Genomic DNA, 21,386 nt, shown 5'->3' with positions numbered 1-21,386 from the left:
TTTTTGTATTTGTAACTCTAATTTCTAACCTTTTGCACTTATATGACCTTGTGTTGCAAGTGCCGTGAAAATTACTTTAAAAATATCAATCTAGACTACTGCATAGCAATATGGTATGAGACACGACACTATTGATGTACACAAAGAACAAAAAGAGCTATATTCCTCCTTCCTGTTGCAAATGGTTATGCCCAAATTGTGCCACTGCTAGAGAAATAGATATTCCAGTATAAAACAAGTCACAAAACCCCAACTGTGACCTAAACACTTTATGTTATGACTTCATCTTTTGAGAATGCCCGATCTGTGTTCCTGAGCCGGGAAAAAAATAGAAACAAATGTCACCCTGTCTGACCAGCACAAAACACACACACACACACCAGTGTAACAATAGCACACTTGCAATTTAACTTCCAAAGCAGATGCATCAACCATTGACCATTCCAGGCTTTCCAGCGACCGCCGCACGTAGTCTACACGCAAGACACATCAAAATTATTTAGCAAGAAAACACACTGGGAACACCCACTCCCTCTCACACACACATATACATTTCTTATTACTGTACTACACAGTCACAAACTCTGCAATAATAGGAAAAATGTTGATGGGGGAATGACGAACACATGTGACAGCTTAAGATAAAAGACGAGTAGCTTCAGATGGCAACCTTTTGTTACTTAAAAAAACATTTCATATGCCTCAGAATAATCTCTGAAGGTCTTGTCAAGATTTCATGAGGTACTTGGGGGAGAGGGAGTTGTCAATGCAAAGAACACCCCTGTCCTGTACTTTTGTACAGCAGAGTGTGATGGGGTGGTTTGTAAAAACTTGTCTTACCAAGCACAAAGCAACGAACATTTCCCCAAAACCACACAAATTTCCCAGAGAATACCCCTCATCTTTACTCCCCTCAAAATAGTGAGTGACAAAGCTAAATAAGCAAAATAATCATCTTGCCAAGTAGGCCTACAAAGAAAAAAAACCCATTTCTTCATAATACGTCATCTCTCTCCAAATACTAATAGTAATGGCACTGAGCTGCTATCCTAGGTAGAAAAACTCCCCACTGCGAAGACCTCTTTATACACGATACCATTTTCAAAAGGGAGTGCTTATTTAGGCCACATATGGCCTAAATAAGGTAAGGGAGGGGGGTTTAGCTTATTTAGGCCACAGTGGACTGTGGCCTAAATAAGGTAAGGGAGGAGGGTTTAGCTTATACAGGCCACAGTGGACTGTGGCCTAAATAAGGTAAGGGAGGGGGGTTTAGCTTATTTAGGCCACACATGCTCAAACTACCCTTTTCAGGCAACTGAGTTCGTTCCACGTTCATAATGGTGCACCTTTCTCATTTAGTACGGTTTTGTCTCAGTGTACAACTTATAAATCATAACCATAATGAATAATATTATTGTAAAGAACAAAGCACAATACGCAAAATTTTGCTCAATCCCAATGGTTTGAATGAGGCCCAGATTTTTCCTTCATGGAGGGGCAAAAGCTAGGCTACCATTTTGGCACACTTTGGTCAAGTGAAAAGGTCAAATCCTCAAAATGGACTTCCGGGTTAAATTTGGGGTATAAAAAGTGTGTACACTACGTGGCTGAGTCAAAGTTACACTATCTTTGTCTGAGTGACACTCTCTCTTACTGTCTCGTAGTAGTACATGTAGGCTAGTAGGCCTAGTAGTAGTAGTAGCAAAGATCGTGTAGAGAATATTTGGTAGTAGATTCTATCTATAGGCAGTTTAGTGAACGTGCTCGCAGCAGGGCGAATCGGCCTCGATAAGCCCCGTAGACTTTTGTGATCGGCCACGAAGCCTCGTGTTTTGAAGGGTCAGATCTAGATCTAGATCTAAACAACTTTGTGTTAATCACACTGCCACATCCGACAGACCTAGATCTACATCTTTTTAAAAGGAAAACAAAGATCATCAAAATGGTTGAATTCACCTGAAAATCGATTCGGTAGAACTAGAACTATTAAAATTTGCTTCTGAAAACAAGGCAATTTGTATACGAAGGCCATTTTTATAACTCGGTGAAATAAAAACTACTGGCTGTGTACTGTGTTATTCTGTATAAAAATAAATTATGAAACTTCAGGACGTATTATTATTTTCCAGCATCTTTTGACGCCTGAGCTGTAGAGGTTGAAGTTTTCACAACACTAATAGATCTAGTAATAGGCCAGGTAATAGGGCTTTCCGTAAAAAATGCATAGATCTACAAAAGCCGAACCACCGAATCGACCGAGCACCTCGCTCTCCCCTGCACACTGTGATAACGTGTTGCTTCGGTATCGCATTATTCAACTATTAATACGTGCGGCTATGGCAATTGGGATGTACTGACTGACAAAAAATTCAGTTTTGTTTTTATTTTACCATATATTTGACTTTAATAGTGCAGGCGATAGCAAGATCTAGATTCCCTGTCTAGAATCAGTAGTAGCAGGCCTATGCTAGAAGTAGCCAGAGAGCCTACAACTGCTAGATCTAGATCTAACTTATTATTGCTATGCCTTTGGGCTTTGGAATTGAAATAAAACGAATTGCACAGTTCTAGTTACTTTTAGATGCAGCAAGTAACTGTATTTCCAGAGTTAATAATAACAAATCTCAGCATAACAATCACTTTTACTTTTATTAGAATAATTAGATCCAACTTTTTTTCTAAAATCTGTTTTGCGCAAACTTAAGATTTTCTCTACTTGTAGAGCACAGAATTTACATTGTAAGCCTCTGCTCAGTCTTTTAGTATACATATAATAAAAATACACACACACACACACACACACACATATATATATATATATATATATATATATATATATATATAGAGAGAGAGAGAGAGAGAGAGAGAGAGAGAGAGAGAGATCTATATAATCATTTTATGTTGTTTTCGGGATATTTTTAAAACTTTTTTTCAACATGTCATAAAATCAAATTGTGCCATTTTCTTTGAAAAGAATAGCATTAGCAGTGGACTTTTTAGAAAGCGAGTCTCTGATTCAATATTTTTTTTAAAATATGCTAATCAATGAAAATTGCAAATTGATAGTAGTATAGTCCTGAAGAGGATAGGTGGACTCCGGGGTCTGCAAAGCGAAATACTAGGTTTTAGGATGTAAACCCCGGAGTCACCGTAGTAAATTAAGGTTTGGTTTAAGTAAGGATTGGTGGACCCCGGGGTCAACGTAGTGATAAATAAGCAGGTTTAAGGTGGACCCCGGGGTCTACCTAGCGAAATACTAGGTTTTAGGACAGGTGGACCCCGGGGTCACCGTAGTGAAATAAGTATGTTTCTTTAAAGATGGGTGGACCCCGGGGTCAGCGTAGTGAAATAAGTAGGGTTAATTTTAAAAGGATTGGTGGACCCCGGAGTCACCATAGCCGTAGAGGAATAAGAAAGTTTAATTAAGGATTGGTGGACCCCCGGGACACCTAGATTAAACCTACTTATTTTACTACGGTGACCCCGCAGGTTCCACCTATTCTAAAAACCTAACTAGCATTTCGTTAGGTAGACCCTGGGGTCCACCTTAAACCTACCTATTTCACTACGTTGACTCCAGGGTCCACCAATCCTTAAAATTAAATCTAGATCTACATGTACTTATTTCACTACATTGACCCCAGGGTCCACCAATCCTTAATTAAACCCAGATCTACTGATTTCACTACATTGACCCCGGGGTCCACCAATCCTTAATTAAACCTATATCTACTTATAATTTCACTACGTTGACCACGGGCTCCGCCAGTCCTACTATAAAATAAACTGAGATCTACTTATTTCACTATGTTGACCCCGGGGTCCACCGATCCTTAGTTAAACCTAGATCTACTACTTATTTCACTACGCTCACTCCGGGGTTCACATCCTAAATCCTAGCATTTTGTTAGGTAGACCCCGGGGTCCACCAATCCTTTTGGCTAGATAGACCCCGTAGTTCGCCTATCCACTTTCTTGATAATAACTGAAAACAATACATGCCAGTTGTCATGAATAGTGAAGAAAAATGATGGAAAAAAAAGACAATGAGGTAGACTATAATTTATGAAAAAAATTGCAAGTGCAAGTGAAGATCATAAAATAATTTTGTTATTTTCTGGTCATCTTTCCCGGTTTATAAAAAAAAATTCAGTGGGCCTACTACTAGATCTGTGTCTCTGAAGAACATTTTGCTTGCCTTTATTAGCTTTTTTCATGTACATGAAAGCATAGAATATATAGTTTCACACAAATATATGCACAATACTTTGAAAAAGAAAGATATGGTCATTGGATTTTTTACGGAATCCGCTTTACGTTGAGAAAAGTGCTAAAAACAAGTTAAAAATTTTTAAGAATGCCTATAATATTAGTATTAGGAATCCGAAATTACTACCTAGTTGGCTTACTCTTTAATAACCATGAGCAGTTAAGAAAAAAAAAGACAATGATATAGGATTTGTCTAAATATGACCATTAGCAATATAAAGATTCTGCCCATTTTGTCCAATTATCCTTGCAGGTAAAATCACCCTGCACTGTACCTCAATAAGCACAAAAGGAATATTTCTGTGACTTTGTATAAAGGTGTGGCCTAAATAAGGTAACGGAGGGGGGTTTAGCTTATTTAGGCCACAGGTGTGGCCTAAATAAGGTAAGGGAGGGGGGTTTAGCTTATTTAGGCCACCTGTGGCCTAAATAAGGTAAAGGAGGGGGGGTTTAGCTTATTTAGGCCATATGTGGCCTAAATAAGGTCACCCTTTTCAAAATCTAGACAAAGCAAAAACATTTGCGGCTATGCTCACAACTTAAAGCCAACGCATCAACCAAGACGGAATGTGGTCACCCTTACTGCCATAACAATTAATTGTAAAGCCCTCGGAGCCAACTTTTTGCATGAATATGTGCCATATAAATGCAATTCATTATTATTGTTACAGTTATTATGGCTTGCAGGGGAACAACAATAACAAAGGCAGAAAACACAACCACATACAAATAAGCCGTCCTTCATCTTCACACCCACAGGACTGCTAGCAAACAGAGCCTGGGAATACAAACAACAAAAACAAAGGAGAAGAAGAATACAAAGAAGAAATCTGCCAGCTGCATGTAATACAAACAACAATGCCAGAAGGCAATCTTAGTGATATGTCATGTCATCACTGTCTAGTGACCTTCACTGAACAAATCATTCCCACTAAACCTCACACGCACAATTCAGTGACCAAATACACAAACACCCATTTCCCAAACAGACTTGCCAGATTATCACGAGTCATTTTGACAAAATTCTATTGCCAAACCTCAAAAATTAAAAAAAAATAAATCATTTTTGCTTACTGAGAATTATCTTTCAAGAATCTTTCCAGTACATTGAGATAATCTTTCCACAGTCGGAAAGATGGAAAATAAAGGACCTTGCAGCCATAGCACTACCTTTATTTCGTCCTTGCTTTATTTACCTCAGCCATATCAATTTGGACTAACCTTTCCAGCCTCCCCTACACCACGATTCTAATTCAGATTCGCTAGAATGGAATATAACTTACATTGCTGCTCATACAACGTCAACAGTAAAACCATTGACAAAAACTTTCCCCAAAGCAGTCAAAACTAAAGGTTAAGCTGTCCAATCTCAGCATGCCAGGGATTTTGCTGCCCACAACAGCAAAGAACAAAAAATTTTACATCATAGAATGCAACCCAAAGAACCAGAAGAAACCATCTCCAAAATGGTCAGTGCGGTAAACAAGTAGAGAAGAAGGACGAAACTGCTGTAGAAGAGATTCGTACTTGCAGGCTGTGTGGATCAAAGTCTTCTTGACGGGAACCAAAAGTTGCTGTAGCATCTTAAGTCTAATACAACCATTCCTCCTATTAAAGTGAAACTGAATCAAGTCTTGACACAGGGTGGTTGATATGGGTGAGAAGGGAGTCAAGGATGGTGAAAGGGGGGGGGGGAACCAGTGACACCATCATCTATCATCTTATTCATCCACATCCCATCCTCCCCCTCCTCTGAGGCCATATAGATAAACATGTTGACGTTATCCAAATCCAGCTTCATGTGAATCAAACCTTGATGTTGGTTGGGGGGGGGGGGGGGGGGGAAGGAGGAGAAATAAACCAACCAAGGCTTGCCGCTGCAGTAGCATCACTTCATCCATCCCTCCATCCATCCACTCCTCTGTCACCTCAGGCCATGTAGATGAAAGTGTTGATGTCATCCTCGTCTCGCTTCATGTACTTGTGCTCGATGAGCCACTCAATCTGTTCCTTGATGAGTTTCTTGGAGGGCAGGAACATGTTCTTCAGGATCTCCACCAGCTCTGTCTGCAGGGCTGCGTTAGTCAGCTTCTTGCGCATCTTCATGATCTTCACAATGGCCTCCTGTTCACATCAACCGGTGAGAAAATTGTTAGCTGTTTCATTTAACTTTCTTTATTTTCTTTTAATTTCTATTGTATTGATTCATTCGTTCACTTATTTTATTATTTTTATTCATTTTATTTAGACATTTTTTAAAACTTTTTTTTTGGGGGGGTGGCAAAAAAGTACAATTGAAATTGTCCAAGTGGTTGTCTTAAACAGGTGGATGTCTTTGACAGAGTCATAATACAGACAAAATACAGAAGGGGAAATAGGAAGTCGTCGTTTGTACAGAAGGTTGTCTTGGACAGACGGCACTTAGTGCAAGTTCCACTGTACGTTGTGTTCATTTACATTGAGTAAAGTGAAACACATAGACAAAAAAATGATCATTTAAAGCACATAAAGAGCAGGACTGATGGACATAGAGAAATTTTGCTATCATTATCAACAATGCAGTCAAAGTAAAACCCAAAACCCACACCCAAGAAGACACATGACTCCACAGGCAAAAATACACACCTGAACTCTGAGGATTCTGAGCTGCATAATACCCTCATTGTCTTCCTCTCTGCTTTTTTCTGTCGTCAGCTGAAGACGTCCAATCAGGTTTGTCTTGCCACGTTTCTGCACTTTGCCAGATTTCCTGAGGGAAAACATGGCAAGTCTAGAACTATATCAACAAAATTGGGTGGCTCTGTGAAAACAGACTAGACTAGAAAGCCCAGAAGGGTTTTTTGGTTGTCGTTTTGTTTTTGACATACCACACAGAACTTCATTTCTATCAAATTGAAGTTTTGAGAAACATGAAATATAAACCATATCCAAGAATCAATTTTAAAAAGTTTTGCTAAAAAAATGTTTCCAAAGTGTTTCTTTACAATCATATCACTCAAATTTGAAACTACTCCTGCAGATGAACATTAATTTTCATGTGAACAGTAACATACCATATGAAAGAAAGAGATGAAGAGCCTACTGCCTTTCTGAGAACCATAATGCATCAAAATATTGTAGTGGTATTTCGTATCTAAGAGAGAATTTTCAATTCTAAGAATTATGCTTCTTGAATTTTAAGAATCGGTTCTTAAATAAAAAAGTAATTGAGTTGTAAAGGTCGGCAAAATATGGATGACCCACATATAGCAAAATACTCCAAAACAGTGGACCACGCAGTAGCAGATTCTGTAAGATAATCCAACGATATCTCGGTAATTAGTCGGAGTGCTAGAGAGAAACTTGGCTACCCGACTGGTTTTTGGGTGGAGAAATCATTTCTGCCGTCAGATTTACTAACCACTTCGTAGTTATTTTGTTAAAATTAAAATTTTGGTGTACATACTACGATTTTTGCGAAAAAACGGGGTGTCCGGATGAGTCCATTTTATTTATAGCATCTTATCAGAACATGGGATCTTTAAGAATATGTTGGCAGCGTGACTAAATAATGGTATAGCTTTCTTTAGACTACGCCAACCTTAAAAGATAAGTTAATTCAATCTAGCAAGCCGCACAATTAAAAATTCTTTTTCCCCTTTGAGACGTGAACACCCCGAGACGAGATAACCTCACCTCGGAATACCTCCATTGCGACGTTACAGAGAGAAAAACAACCGGATGCTCGCGCCCGCCATTGCCCTATTTCAAGTGCCCAATGAACGGGTTCGGAATAGTCATGTGGGGAATTGTAGGTCACATACATTTGCCGCGAGAGTGAGGGGAAAATGGCTGGTCTCCGTGCGAAGCCGCTTTGGATAGGTGGGGTAGTCGTGCATTTATAATAGGGTCTAAACAACTACGAGACACAGAACGTTCAAATTTGAGCACACTATAGAGAATAAATAGATCTATTACCATCTTGGCGTTGAAATTCAAGCTCCTTATAGTTTTCGGTACACCCGATATGAAAGTGTTCCAGACACCAAAAGTATAGGTTAATTTATGTGTACGAACTTCAACGTCCACATATCACTAGTTTGCCCTATTTTCTGATTGGTTACTGAGTTTCATTTACATTGGTTCAGAAATAGAGCAGACCGAGGTTGAGAAAGTTTGTAACCTATTCTACGACCCGGTCCAAAAATTCACCCGCAAAAAGGGGACCAAATTTTCGCCGCGCGGGAAAGCCCGATTGGCATTGCTATTTTACCATTCATTTTTTTAACAGCTTTGCAATGGAAAAGTAACTACACTGTTTACTTAAAATTCATCCTTCAGCAATGTGGAATACAAATGAAGAACAAGATAGGCCCTACTTAATAAAAAATTTCCCTTCACGACGTATGAAGCACTACAACTTTTTACAGAATGCTCTAATTTTACCAAAATTAAATCTTAAACACTTGAGAAAGATGAGGAACATTATATCCAGTCAACAACACGTCAGTGTGGCACTGGGGTCTAGTGTGACTTACGTATTTCAGTCTGTTCTTATTTATATTTTCCCCTCATCATATTCGTCTATATAAACTATATCATAAAAATGAATCTTGTTTTTTAGCCTTAGAAAAGGCCTCGAACCAGAATATCGACTATCAAGAACCAGCCTGGGTGTCAAGATTTATTTAATAAACGTGAAAAACAAAAATTATTGCTCAAACTCAAAGTAGAGTAATAACTTCAATGGCTCAAGTAGACCTAAAAGTGTTTTTTTTTTTTTTTTTCTAGTAGAGATTTTATGGCGCTCGCAACTGCATAAGGTCATATGAGCGCCAGAAGATTAGAGGTGTTACAAGAGAGTAACAAACATAAAAAAGAAGGAGGTGGAGATAAGGACGATAGATGTTTGATAGGAAAGAAGGAGCAAACCACACCAGAGCACCCGCCAACCGCCCGCCCTAAAAGTATGAGACGTGTTAGAACTGTGGGAGGGCAAGATGCAGCGACACTGAAAATCTGCGAATCTTGAACAGAAAGCTAAAACATCGATAATACATGTAATATACTATCAGGAGAGAGAGAGAGAGAGAGAGAGAGAGAGATAGAGAGAGAGGGAGGGAGGGAGAGAGGGTGGGAGGGGGAGGGAGTGAGAGGGAGAGAGAGAGAGAGAGAGAGAGAAAGAGAGAGAAGAAAAAAGTATGCACTTAATGAGGTCATACCTCTAAAAAAAAAAACCAAAGTCATTGAAACAAACGTACTATCACCCATCCAATGAAACGCAAAGCTTTTGATTAAAAAACACGGCTTACAAGGAATGAGTATGACGGAACCCAATTCCACACAAGGCCGGCACCAACGCGTCCTTTGAAGGAAACTGTAGTAAGAATCAAAACTCTAAATAATAAAATTTGCTTCCAAGTTCAGTTTTTGTCATCTGGTGTTGCCTTCAACCATCCCCCAAAGTTCATTCAAAGTCTGAGCGCTGCAAAGTATAGGAGTGTAACGCTCAGACTTTGAATGAACTTTGGTGACCCCAACTGTCACTGATACTCAGAATCTGATGCAGATGCACAGGTTCGCTGACTGGTCACGATGGCGAGCCCGAAAAGACGCTTGTATAACTTTCTTTTTTTTGCCGGAAGTGACAGTACAGGACAAATATTGATTTATTTTCACGGCGACACAGGGTTTCTAATGCATAACCTGCATGTTACAAATGTTGCGTTAATCCGCAAATTTCTGGGTGGTAACGAAAGCAAAAGTAGACCAAGCTTCAGTATCACACACATACACTTCCGCTTGCCGCCATAGCTGCCTGTTCGTGTGAAACGTACTCTCAGACCTGGAAAAGCCGAATGAATATCACAATCGCGACCGGCAAAAATAAACTCAATGACGTTAACCGATTTTGTTTTCAAATGTTTGAGAATTTTATGTATTTTTCTCGGCCTTTGTCGGGGCAATTTACAGATTTCCTCATATTCCCGGTCTCCGCGATTTTTAAAATAAATTCCCGGGATTCTTGGGGTCTGGCAGTCACCCTGTTGTAGGCAAAAAATGTGCGGGAAAAAAGAAATCTTAACCTTCCCACTGATTTCCTTACAGCCACATGCAAATGAGTAACAGCTAACTGCGGGTGGAGGTACATAGATTCTAAACAAATACTAGACTATTCGTAAGTTCACGTGAAAGAAAGACAAGTTGAATTACAGACAAAATATAGAAATTCTTTGCAAAGTCCATTCATTCTGGAACAATTAATTGCATTTCATAAATCTAACAATCAAAAGATTGTTAGATAGTGTCACTCTCAGTATTGTGCCATGATTACAGTTCCACATTTGGTATCATGATTACCAGTGCAGGGTTGAATAACTTACGTGAACGCATACTGCTGATTGACCCAAAATTCTGTGTTATCGTTGAAATCTCTTGGGGTTTTGATTTCGTTTGAACTCAACAATATCTTGTTCTTGGAGGTCATTAAAGACTGAAAAGAATAATCATTATAATATCAATAATAAATAAAGAAAAGAAACTGTCAAAAATTTCACGTTTGTACAAAACCCCCCCAACAAAGTTAAAAAAGTTTTAACAACTTTTTAGTGCTAAGGAACCAACTGCCATCACTTGCATATCAGTTCTCAAACATTACACAAGAGATCTATTCACTTCTTCCAGCCAGCTTGATCTCCACGATTTTCTGTCTACTTTTTAAGCACCATCAGATACAAAAGAGCATAACTCTCTAGATAGGTTATTCCTTTTATCAGAAGTAGACCAAATTGCTGAACAATAGAAAAAATAAGTAAAAATACCCAAAAATAACCAATAGCTCTGTATGTTTAGTATACATTCATTTTTAGCAGCACAGCTCAGAGCTCAGCCTTACTTCACATGTTTATCTTTTTATTTACCTCTTTCAAAAAAGTTTCAATAAAAAAAAATTAGACTGATGTTTAGTTTTAGTAAGAGTTTTACAGCACTTGCGACACAATAAAGTCATAAAAGTGCTGAAGAATAGAGGTGTTACAAGATTCCTCAGATTTATCAAGGCAACTCCCAGCACGAGTCATAACTGTAGTCGCACATTAGTTCATACAGTACAAGAACTGCAATCATATCCAGTGCCTGAAAAAGGAGCAATTCACCCACTTTGGTTCTAAGGATTAACACAATGTAAACAGAAGAAAATGTTACCAGAATCGTCTTTCTGAGTTCATTGTCTGGCAGTTCCGTAGCCAGCTTCAAGCTCTCATATGACAACTTCTCTCGAGGACGCTGGTTCCAGGCAAACAAGACAGCCATTTGAAAGGTGGTCACTTCAAGCTCAAACCGGCCCAGATCATTGCAGAATGTGATCTGAAATTGGCAGAGATATTGTTTTAGTTTTTGTATGAGTTTTACAGCACTTGCAACACAATTATGTCAAATAAGAGGTGCCAAACAACACAAGTGTTACAAGAGAAAAACAAACAAAAAATAAGTGGAAATGAGGGAGTTCTGCCACAACTCCAACAAACGAGTAAAGAAATAAAGAAAACGACCACTTGTTTGATATTTTAGTATGAGTGAACAAAAACACATTGACACAATAACAGCTATTCAGTGCTAAGAAAACACAAGACTGATATACGGAACTTAAGTATGGACGGTAGAGAAGTAACCAACCACCACCTTCCAACCACTCTCAGATACATTTGTGAGGCAACGTGGTGAAATAAAGTGTTTGTCAAAATAATGATAGTCAAGAAATTGGCATTTTTCAGTAGGTTTGGGAATTTTAATTAAATTTTTTTTTTTTTGGCTCAACACCTTTCATGCACATTAAAGAACACATTTCTGTGTGGATTTTTATTGAAAAACGAACAGATGTAAATTTTCAGTTTCCACGGACTCTCAAGTAAAAAAATAACTCAACTTTGAAGGCCATTTTCTCACTAATTTTACCTCTGAAACCAGGCGACACCCACCTCATTTAATTGCCAATATCTTTACTTGTATCCAAGATAAATGGATATTTTTTTCATCAATAGCAAGGCAAATGGACAGGCTTTAAGATGATACCAATAACTCCATATGCTCCAAAATTGACGAGCGCCTGATTCCACCACACCATGTCACATTTCTTTTTTTTTTTTTTTTATAGTAGAGGGTTTTACGGCGCTCGCAACTGCATAAGGTCATATGAGCGCTTGCAACATTTCACTCTGCACAATTCATACAAAACATCAAATCAAAACAAAAGACAACGTCATGACCAATTTCTTACCACTCCATTAGACATTGCATGATGCCACTGCAATTTGCGACCACTGTGCTTGTGTTTGTAAAATTCTTCTACCTGCAGAAAATACAAAAATTATCCTGTTTATTCCAATCAAGAGAAGTATAACGGCGTAACTGCAGCCATTTTGTCCAGAGAAAAGGCAAAACAGCCAAGCAGAAAAAACCCAAGAATTGAAAAGAAGTAGGAAATTCCAGCGACTTGATTATTAAGAACAAATGATATTGGAATAACATTCTCTTACTATAGCATCACAATAATTCTCACCACAATGATTTTTCCCCTAAAAACATCATACATACACTTAATCATGGCTGTTAAAACTACATAGGCCGATATTTCCCCTGAGAGAAGGGGAAGGAGGTTAGGAAAATAGGTTCAGATAAAAAAAATGTAAAATTTTATCTAAAGTTGATCCACTTTTATGTGAAATGATCACCATGATCTAAAAAGTTTTAGAGCCCCATCAACACATTTTACATAAACAAGGGGGTGTGTGGCCTTGATCTTGCCACAACTAACCCGAGCAATCTAGAAAAAAAAAAGATAAAGATACTCTAAAAAATATCCCCCCCCCCTCCATCTAGGAACAGAATTCATTTCTACTACATGCAAAGTGAACAGCCTAACTGTCACTCTATACATCAGTATCTGTCACCATCACTCACAGCAATGATAACTTGAGTATGGAGAAGTTGTCTCACTAACCTGAAGGATGTTTGTGTTAGTAAAAGTTATGCAGCCCTTGCAACACAATAAGGTCACATAAGTGCTGAAGATTAGAGGTGTTACAATAGAGTAACAAACACAAAAAAGAAGGAGGAGAGATAAGGATGATAGAAATTTGAAAGGAAAGGGGGGGGGGGGGGCAAACCACACCAGAGCACTTGCAAACCACCCACCTGAGGGATGTAATCCTCCAGTTCCAGAGGTAGAGACACTGGCATCCTCTCGCTGGACCGAGCCCACGCTCCAGCATTCAAGATCTTTATGTTGATTGCATCTAGGACAACACAGAAGGTTTTGTTGAGTGAAAGAGAAGCACATCAACACAATAATGGTCTGCTATGTTTAAGTAAGAGTTTTACATCACTTGCAACACAATAATGTCATATAAGTGATGTAGATCAGAGGTAACAAAGCCAAAAAAAGGAGGAAAGATAGGACGATTGGTAGATGTTTGATAGGAAAGAAGGAACTAACCACACCAGAGCATCCATCAACCAACCACACTTTTTGTTGGACATCCTTAAAATATCTCACCACACCCATTCCTACGTATCTTTCCCCTTTCTCTCATCCTTCTCCCTCTTTCTACAACTTTCCCTATATATGCTTTCTTAACCTCTCAACCATCACTTAAATGAACCACTCTACAACCTACCAGCTATTCCCTCATTATTATTGCGATGAGCCTCCTTAAACTCGTGGTTCAGATCCTCCGACACCTTGATGTCCTGGAACATCCTCTGCAACTTGTTGACGAAATCCGCCGGCATTCCCACATCCTGCAGAGCAAAGCGAACAGAACAACACCCGATGTCAACATTCAATCTTCCAGACCACAGCATCAACTAACAAGACACAAGTTGAATTAACACTACAAGCAAATCAAGAAACATTTACTCAGCATTCTCGAATGATAACATGAATCATTAGTCTAGTACAGGCCTGCCTAGTCCACTTTTTCTGAATTAGGGACTCCTAGAGCCAAAAACAGACATTTGATCCAAAAAAGGGACAGGACAAAACGTAACAAAAAAATTGCCACTCACAAGTATATTTTCATGTTGTCTGCTCATACATTTATTTACATATATACACTATATACATTCTTTGATTCTGAGAGACCTACTCCAGGGACCTGGAGTAGGCCGACTTGAGCCTCTGGACGTTTTCATCTGTGACCACCACGGGCTTGTCCAGGCTCTTCAAGATGAGGAGAGACTCTAGAGTTTTGTCGTTCATGGCAGATCTCTGGTCAGTTTTGATTCGCCTGACCAGAGAAGCAGGGTGGATACCCTTGAAACTAGCAGCAACAAAGGGGTAATCTTTTGCCCATTCCATGTTGTACCTCACCAACCTCTTCAGAGTCTTTTTGGCGGCTTTCTTGGACTTGTTTTCTTCTCTCACCACGGCCTCATTTTCACTCCCGGAATGTTCACTTAATTCACTGGTCTTGGACGCTTTCTTCTTTTCATTACCGGTATATCCACTGGCAGCGCGCTTCATTATGGATAACAATCCTAAATGTCGAAAACAATAAAAAAATTAGCTGAAAAGCAGAAATAATCTAGGTCTAGATCTTAGGAAAGCTGGTTGTTGATGCGTCGCACTCGGTCCAAATCACAAAGATGCTGTGCTGTACGATGAAGTGAAGATAGAAAGTCAGATACAGAAACAATATTGATGCCGAATCGAAAAAGACCACCAAAAAAAAGTCGAGGCCGAATCGAAAAACATCGTGTCGCCACATTGGAATGGCGTGAAAGGCCAAAATTTGTCCAAAGTTGGCTATCCGCACTCTTCTGGCAACTCAACAGGAAGCACGGTTTATTGATTTTTTCGGCTAAATAAAAACTATGCTCCATCCGCCGCATGGAAACGAAATAATTACGGGATAATTTTGCAGCCGTCTTGAGATCGACCGAAACCAGGATGAGGCGTAGCAAAAACGGGACACCGGGACAAGGCCTCGTAATCGGTGAAAAAAACGGGAAATTGCGGGTAAACTGGGACAAATAGGCAGGCCTGTTAGTACCACAAAAAATGACTCTTACTTCATTTGACCTTGCTTAACAAGTGAGTATAAAACATTGAGAGTCATCTCTTTTCCAGTGACAGCAACAAAAAGTAAAAAAAAAAGAAAAAAAAGAAAATTATAACATGAAAAATAATACATTTTACATTTTCGGCCTAAATCACAACACTGAAAACAAGGAAGCAAAATTCGGGACTCCATATCCAAGAATGAACTAAGGGACATGCCCCATATGATAACTAAAACAAAGAGGTAATCACGGACTTCTAATTGAAAACTGAATTATTTATACTTGTGAACAATGAGCAAAATCACCTGTGTGATGTTTAATGTAATTAAAAAATATCTTTGGTTTAATATTTCAAATTGTAAAAGTTCGACAAAATCAAACAAAAAGCACATATTTTTAAAAAATTAAATTTTTAAGCAAGTTAGGCAATTCTACTCAAACACCCAGCAACCCCCCCCCCCCAAAAAAAACAAAACAACAACAACCAAACAAACAAAAAGAAAGATGTGGTCGTTCCACTGACCCTGAGCCACTCCACCATGTTCTCCTCCTTCTCATTGTCTGCCGACGAGTCGAGGATGAGCCTGCGCGTCAGGTGAGCCTTGTGATAACGCATGAAGACGTCTTTGTTCTGGACGTACTTCAACACCAGAAGCTGTGCAAGACAGAAAGTATATAATGCTTTTACTCTAACAGAACTGATGGGGAAGCTGAAATTTAAGCCATTTTTAAAAGTTGGTATCTATTCTCGTAGTGTTTTAAATGCCTACTGAGTAATATAATTCTTGGTGTGCAACAGAGACTTTTTCCATTAGACAAGTATTGAAACTTTTATTTCAGTTGGTTGCTTTTTTAAAATCAATATTTTATTTGTTTCCGATGTCCTATCAATTTATAAATTTATTAAAAAATAATAGGAAACAGTCTTGGTACTTGTTGCACCCTCCCAAGTAAATTGTTTAATCCTTAAGTTCATGTGAACAATGTTAATAAATTTAGACACACCTGCTACACTTATTTGAAACCATCATCAAAACCACCACACTAAAATGCAGCAAAAATTTCCGTACCCCTAATGATGATGATTACTACAATAATGATGAAGATTCTCTACCGCCCTTTCCCACTAGCAAAGGACAGAGACAAAAAGCTGATAATGTTTAGAACAGTAACAATACGTTATTCAGATCACAAACATTGTATATTTCTGAGCTACAACACAAATAAAAGCAACACTAACAAAAAGCTACTTTATTTTTTAAATGTTATGACCTTATTTCCATTATGGAGGTCACCTACTAAAACTTTGTCACCACAGACATCATCCAAGATTATGAGTTCACCAACTTTGTTCAGTTTTTGTAAGAGTTTTACGGCACTAGCAACACAATAATGAGGTCATGTAAGTGCCAAAGATCTGAGGCATTACAAGAGAGTAACAAACACAGAAAAGGAGGAAAGATAAGGATCAGAGATGTTTGAAGGTAAAGAAGGAGCAAACCACACCAGAGCACCCACCAACTACCCATGATAATGAGTTCACCAACAATTCAGATACTAGCGCTACAAACACATCAAGAGTACTGAGGAACAAACGCACGCACACATACAAGCACTGACAAACATGTACATATGAGTACTAAAAATACAGACATACAAGCACCAACACACACATGCAAGCATCAACACACACAAATGTTTTTTAGTTAGTTTTAGTAGAGGTTTTACGGCGCTCGCAACTGCATACGGTCATATGAGCGCCAGAAGATTAGAGGTGTTACAAGAGAGTAACAAACATAAAAAAGAAGAAGGGAAGATAAGGATGATAGACATTTGATAGGAAAGAAGGAGCAAACCACACCAAAGCACCCGCCAACCACCCGCACACACAAATGTAAGAGCTGAAACATACACAAATACGAGTATAGACACCTACCACATTTCTGAGCTTCTTGTCCACCTCTTCAGGGGTGAGTCGCTTGCTGACCGTCGTCTTGCGCAGCAACATATCACAGAAATTGGCCAGCAGCTCCGGGCACTTGGACTCTGGCTGGGACTTGGCACCCACGCTAAAACAGGGACAACGTTCTTAACTCTTAGTATACGGTACGCCAGCTCAGGTGGCTCTCACAGCATCACTCAGTCGATCAAGTCTAAGCACAAGTCTACCAAACCCCGACACAATCGTCTTTAATCAATAATCAAACTATATGTTCAATGCTTGGGTCAATCACTTCTTCTCAGTTTAGCGTTATCTTAGGCAAATAGGTTAAATAGAGTAGTAAGTGATGTTGAAAACTTGGAAGACAAATTTGGCCATGTCCAAAGGAGGAAAAGCCTTCTGTAAGCTAAGAGTTAATGTACAGTATGGAGAGAGAATGGAGAGGAGTGAAATGCTGACCACAGGTGAGGAAGAGGGAGCAAAAAACAGAAAACTAATAGAAACTCTGTGCTGCCCCTGAAATCGCATCTTGTCTTTGGATCTACACCATTAACTATTTCTCATCTTTCTCCAGAATAAAACTTGTCAGCTGAGAGAGAGAGAGAGAGAGAGAGAGAGAGAGAGAGAGAGAGAGAGAGAGAGGGGGGGAGAGAGAGAGACAGACAGACAGAGAGAGAGAAAGAAGAAGAGCAGAGTTACCCAGACATGTACGAGAGAGAAACAATCTATACAAAAGTACAAGATAATGTTCTGTGTAATATTAGGCTAACCATGAGTATATGTTGCAATATTACATGCCACAATTTTGATTGTCAAAAACACTGTCAATAGGATAGCCAAAATATCTTATTTCTTTATTCCCTTGTATGCAACAAAAAATAGAGCAATGAACACAAGTGTATACGCACCTTTTATTTTTCACAGGTATTTCTAATTTGAACACTGAAGTATCATTCACAACAGTTTTGTAAGCCTGAAAGTGGAAGAAGGAACAAACTTTATTAAGGAAGGAGCCAAAGTATAAGAGCAAAACAATATTAGACAACATTCATACAGCTCATATTCCTTCTAGAAAACAGGCTCTATGTGATCTAAAATCTGTTATACAAATTATTATATTATCCTAACAAACCACTTAACTTGAAAACCATTCTCAGCTTTTCTTTAAGGAAGCATTCAATACAAGCTGCCATTTTACAGGGGCTGAAGCACAAACTCACTGACAAGATCTTTCACCCTCTTAGCCAGATACCCATTCTTACCCGAAAGAAGTGTGGAAAATGTTTGTGAAAGGCATTTCAAAAGGACATGACAATGGTTGCGAGCTCAGCAGCCTCAACAACCGACTACTAATGTCACGTAATGCACCATTTGCCATGACCCCTTTGTACTACAGTATTCAATCATACAGGCAGAAACAGGTGCACTGTGCTCAGGGTCCCCAAAGGGATGCCTTCAAATCTTCAGACATTTACAAACTTGAAACTTTTTATTGCAAAAGCAACATCACTTGGTGGAGCAGGAAAAAGAGAAGATAAGAGAGAAGAAAAGACAGAGGAAAGACTGGGGAAAATGTCACTTGAATTTGCATCAAAACAAAAAGATTCCCCTAATCATCAAGAAAACAACACTATGTCTTATTTTCAAAACTGTCGCTCTCACATGATTGCAGGGCTCAAGAGACAGACAGATCAATGAGCCCAGGTTCATGTAGCACTCTCTAAACACACACACTGAAAAAAAACAACCATGGAGCAAAGCTCAACCTCTACCCCCACTCCTAGCACAGCGGTTTCAACAAATTCATTTCCACTGAATTTTAAGCACAAAGAAAGAACACTAAAACAAATATTGACGAGTGCATTCTGTGCCTATTAAGATGGTTCAGATGATAAAAATTAATGAACAACAGAAAGCGAATCCCTTTCACAATACGTACCTTATCTCGGGAGGTCAGGAATCTGGGATCAATACTAAAGGCATCAGAGACTAACTGACTAAACCTATTGAAGAGTTCTAAAAGCTGTTCTACATATTTCTCAGAGTCCTGTGGAGAAAAAAACAAATGTATAACAGTAACCAACAATACTAATTTCTAACATTGTTCAAACAAATAAAATCTGATGATATCAATGAACACATGAATTTGTTCACACAATCTTTGTTATAAAGCACAAAAGATAAAGATAATCTATAAAATGTCTCTACATGTTACATACGAATTGAACTCACATCCTCTGCGTGAAACAGCGAAGAACCAAATTGTTACACTGCTAATACAAGTAAACAGTAACTACTCTCTATGTGAATAGTATGATTTTTGTAAATATCCCAGAGTCATCCAAGTCTGACGTAGCATTTAACTGCTCGAAACACACCAATATCAAGACTTAACAAAAATACTTAGCCTTTCAATTCAAATGTTGACATCACAAGTGAGAAAACTTTTTTTAAGGCAGCAAGAAACTGGGGAAATGACTAATAAAAAAAGAGAAAGCGAGTCCACTGAAGTCTTGTCCCAAAAAATAAAACAAAATAACAAAACCCAACAACAAAAAAAACCCTAATTAGGGAATATCTCTTCTGATTCATATTCTGCAAACACATATAGCAGGAATAAGGACAGTACTCACAGTGGTGATGGTTTCGGCTGCTGACATCATATCGGCTAGTCCTTGATTGACTATATGGGTCTCCAGATCTTGAAGCATGGGCTGTATACCATCAGGCACTCTGTCCATTAAACTAAACATTAGACGCAATTCTGAAAAGGAAAAGAAATAAAAGGAAAGAAAATCAAGAACGAATCTACCAGTAATTTGTCAAACTAATCTAATAATATTTGTAATAACTCATTGCAGCTCAACATGTTAAAGTACAATTGAAACTGTCTAAAATGGGCCCTCCATAGTTGAGGAGAAAAGTGGCTGTATTAGACCAACAGACAACACGGGAGAGAAACAACAGACAATTGACTCACTTTCTGTCTCATTCTGTTTGATCATGCTGGCGCACTCAGCCAGTATGGTGTCCTTGAAACTGGTCACCAGCGCCCGCACACAGCAGTCCACCAGCTGCACATGGGATGAAACAGCAGAGACATTTAGTGTATTAACAATACGTAATAATAATAATAATTGCATTTCTTTAGTATATTCCACACTCTACAGCATGCTCTATGAACTTCACCACTATTATTAGCCCAGCATACCCTAGAACACTCAGAAACATTCTCGGGTTCCCAGGAAGCATACAATGCAAGCTGCGGATTGTGTGCACTTGAACACTAACAAACTGACATGATCCTTCACTGTATATAGCAGGGTACTTATTATCACCTTGGTGAAGTGAGGAAAATTCGAGTTGTAAAGTGCCTATCCGAAGGACACAACATCAGGCCGCTGATGGAATTCAAACCCACGAACTCACCATCTTACAGGTGCGAGTCTGAGGTCCTAACAACTAGGCTCCAGACACCACATTAACCGTTAATTCTATTATCTTACACATCAGTTCATAAGATTCCGCTACATGCCATCTTGAAAAGTGAAGATTGATAGATTCTCACACAAAGTGGTTGATATGCTGTCCTTTTTATAGACTTGCTGCAATACAGACTCATGCCAGGTAAAACCAGACGTGAACCCAGCGACCAACACTTACGCTGTTAACAGACCCACAGCCGTATCCTGTCTCCAGGTATCGACGCGCCCGTGCCTCTTCCTCCTTGAGCTTGCAGTCGGCGTAGCGCATGTAGTTCTGCACTCCATTCTGCTCGAGGTAATCGGGTGCGTTCTGTCGGTAAAAGTTCTCTGCTGCTTCCAAATAGGCTTTCTCGAAGTTCTCACAATAGATCTTCAGCTTATCCTCAGTGTCGGAGCTAAGATTAACTGAGAAAATAACAGTAAAAAAGAATATAATCTCTGGACTGACACAAAAAGTCTACAATGAATAGCAATTTTTACAATTTCCAAAACAAGAGTTTTACACTTCTTGATGTGAACTTATTGGCATTGGCTTTCTTGCATGCTGAACGAATTTGTCTAAATCAAACATTGTTTAGGGAATAATATAATTGATAATTGTGTAGGTGTCATTGCTTTTTTAACACAGTACAGGTACCTAAGCGGCAGCA

General features: G+C 38.9%; 1 protein-coding gene across 1 annotated transcript in view; it reads right to left on the bottom strand.

Moving 5' to 3' along the window:
- Positions 1-5,121: 5,121 nt before the first annotated feature.
- The window catches only part of LOC101861300 (cullin-5), a 28,856-nt gene continuing 12,591 nt past the window's right edge, over positions 5,122-21,386 (bottom strand). The window contains exons 6-19 of the mRNA XM_005103062.3: positions 20,915-21,141; positions 20,232-20,325; positions 19,885-20,015; positions 19,191-19,298; positions 18,160-18,224; positions 17,246-17,378; positions 15,833-15,964; positions 13,923-14,046; positions 13,441-13,541; positions 12,524-12,595; positions 11,452-11,613; positions 10,632-10,741; positions 6,895-7,018; positions 5,122-6,393 (exon numbers count right to left, since the gene is read on the bottom strand). Of these exons, the coding sequence (XP_005103119.1) occupies positions 6,199-6,393; positions 6,895-7,018; positions 10,632-10,741; positions 11,452-11,613; positions 12,524-12,595; positions 13,441-13,541; positions 13,923-14,046; positions 15,833-15,964; positions 17,246-17,378; positions 18,160-18,224; positions 19,191-19,298; positions 19,885-20,015; positions 20,232-20,325; positions 20,915-21,141 (1,778 nt within the window). The 3' untranslated portion in view covers positions 5,122-6,198. The remainder of the gene's footprint in view (positions 6,394-6,894; positions 7,019-10,631; positions 10,742-11,451; positions 11,614-12,523; positions 12,596-13,440; positions 13,542-13,922; positions 14,047-15,832; positions 15,965-17,245; positions 17,379-18,159; positions 18,225-19,190; positions 19,299-19,884; positions 20,016-20,231; positions 20,326-20,914; positions 21,142-21,386) is intronic.

This window comes from Aplysia californica, unplaced genomic scaffold (genome assembly GCF_000002075.1).
Source record: "Aplysia californica isolate F4 #8 unplaced genomic scaffold, AplCal3.0 scaffold00357, whole genome shotgun sequence".
Lineage (NCBI taxonomy): Eukaryota > Metazoa > Mollusca > Gastropoda > Aplysiida > Aplysiidae > Aplysia > Aplysia californica.
Note: the sequence above shows the minus strand (reverse complement) of the source record. Positions and strands in the feature narration are given on the sequence as shown.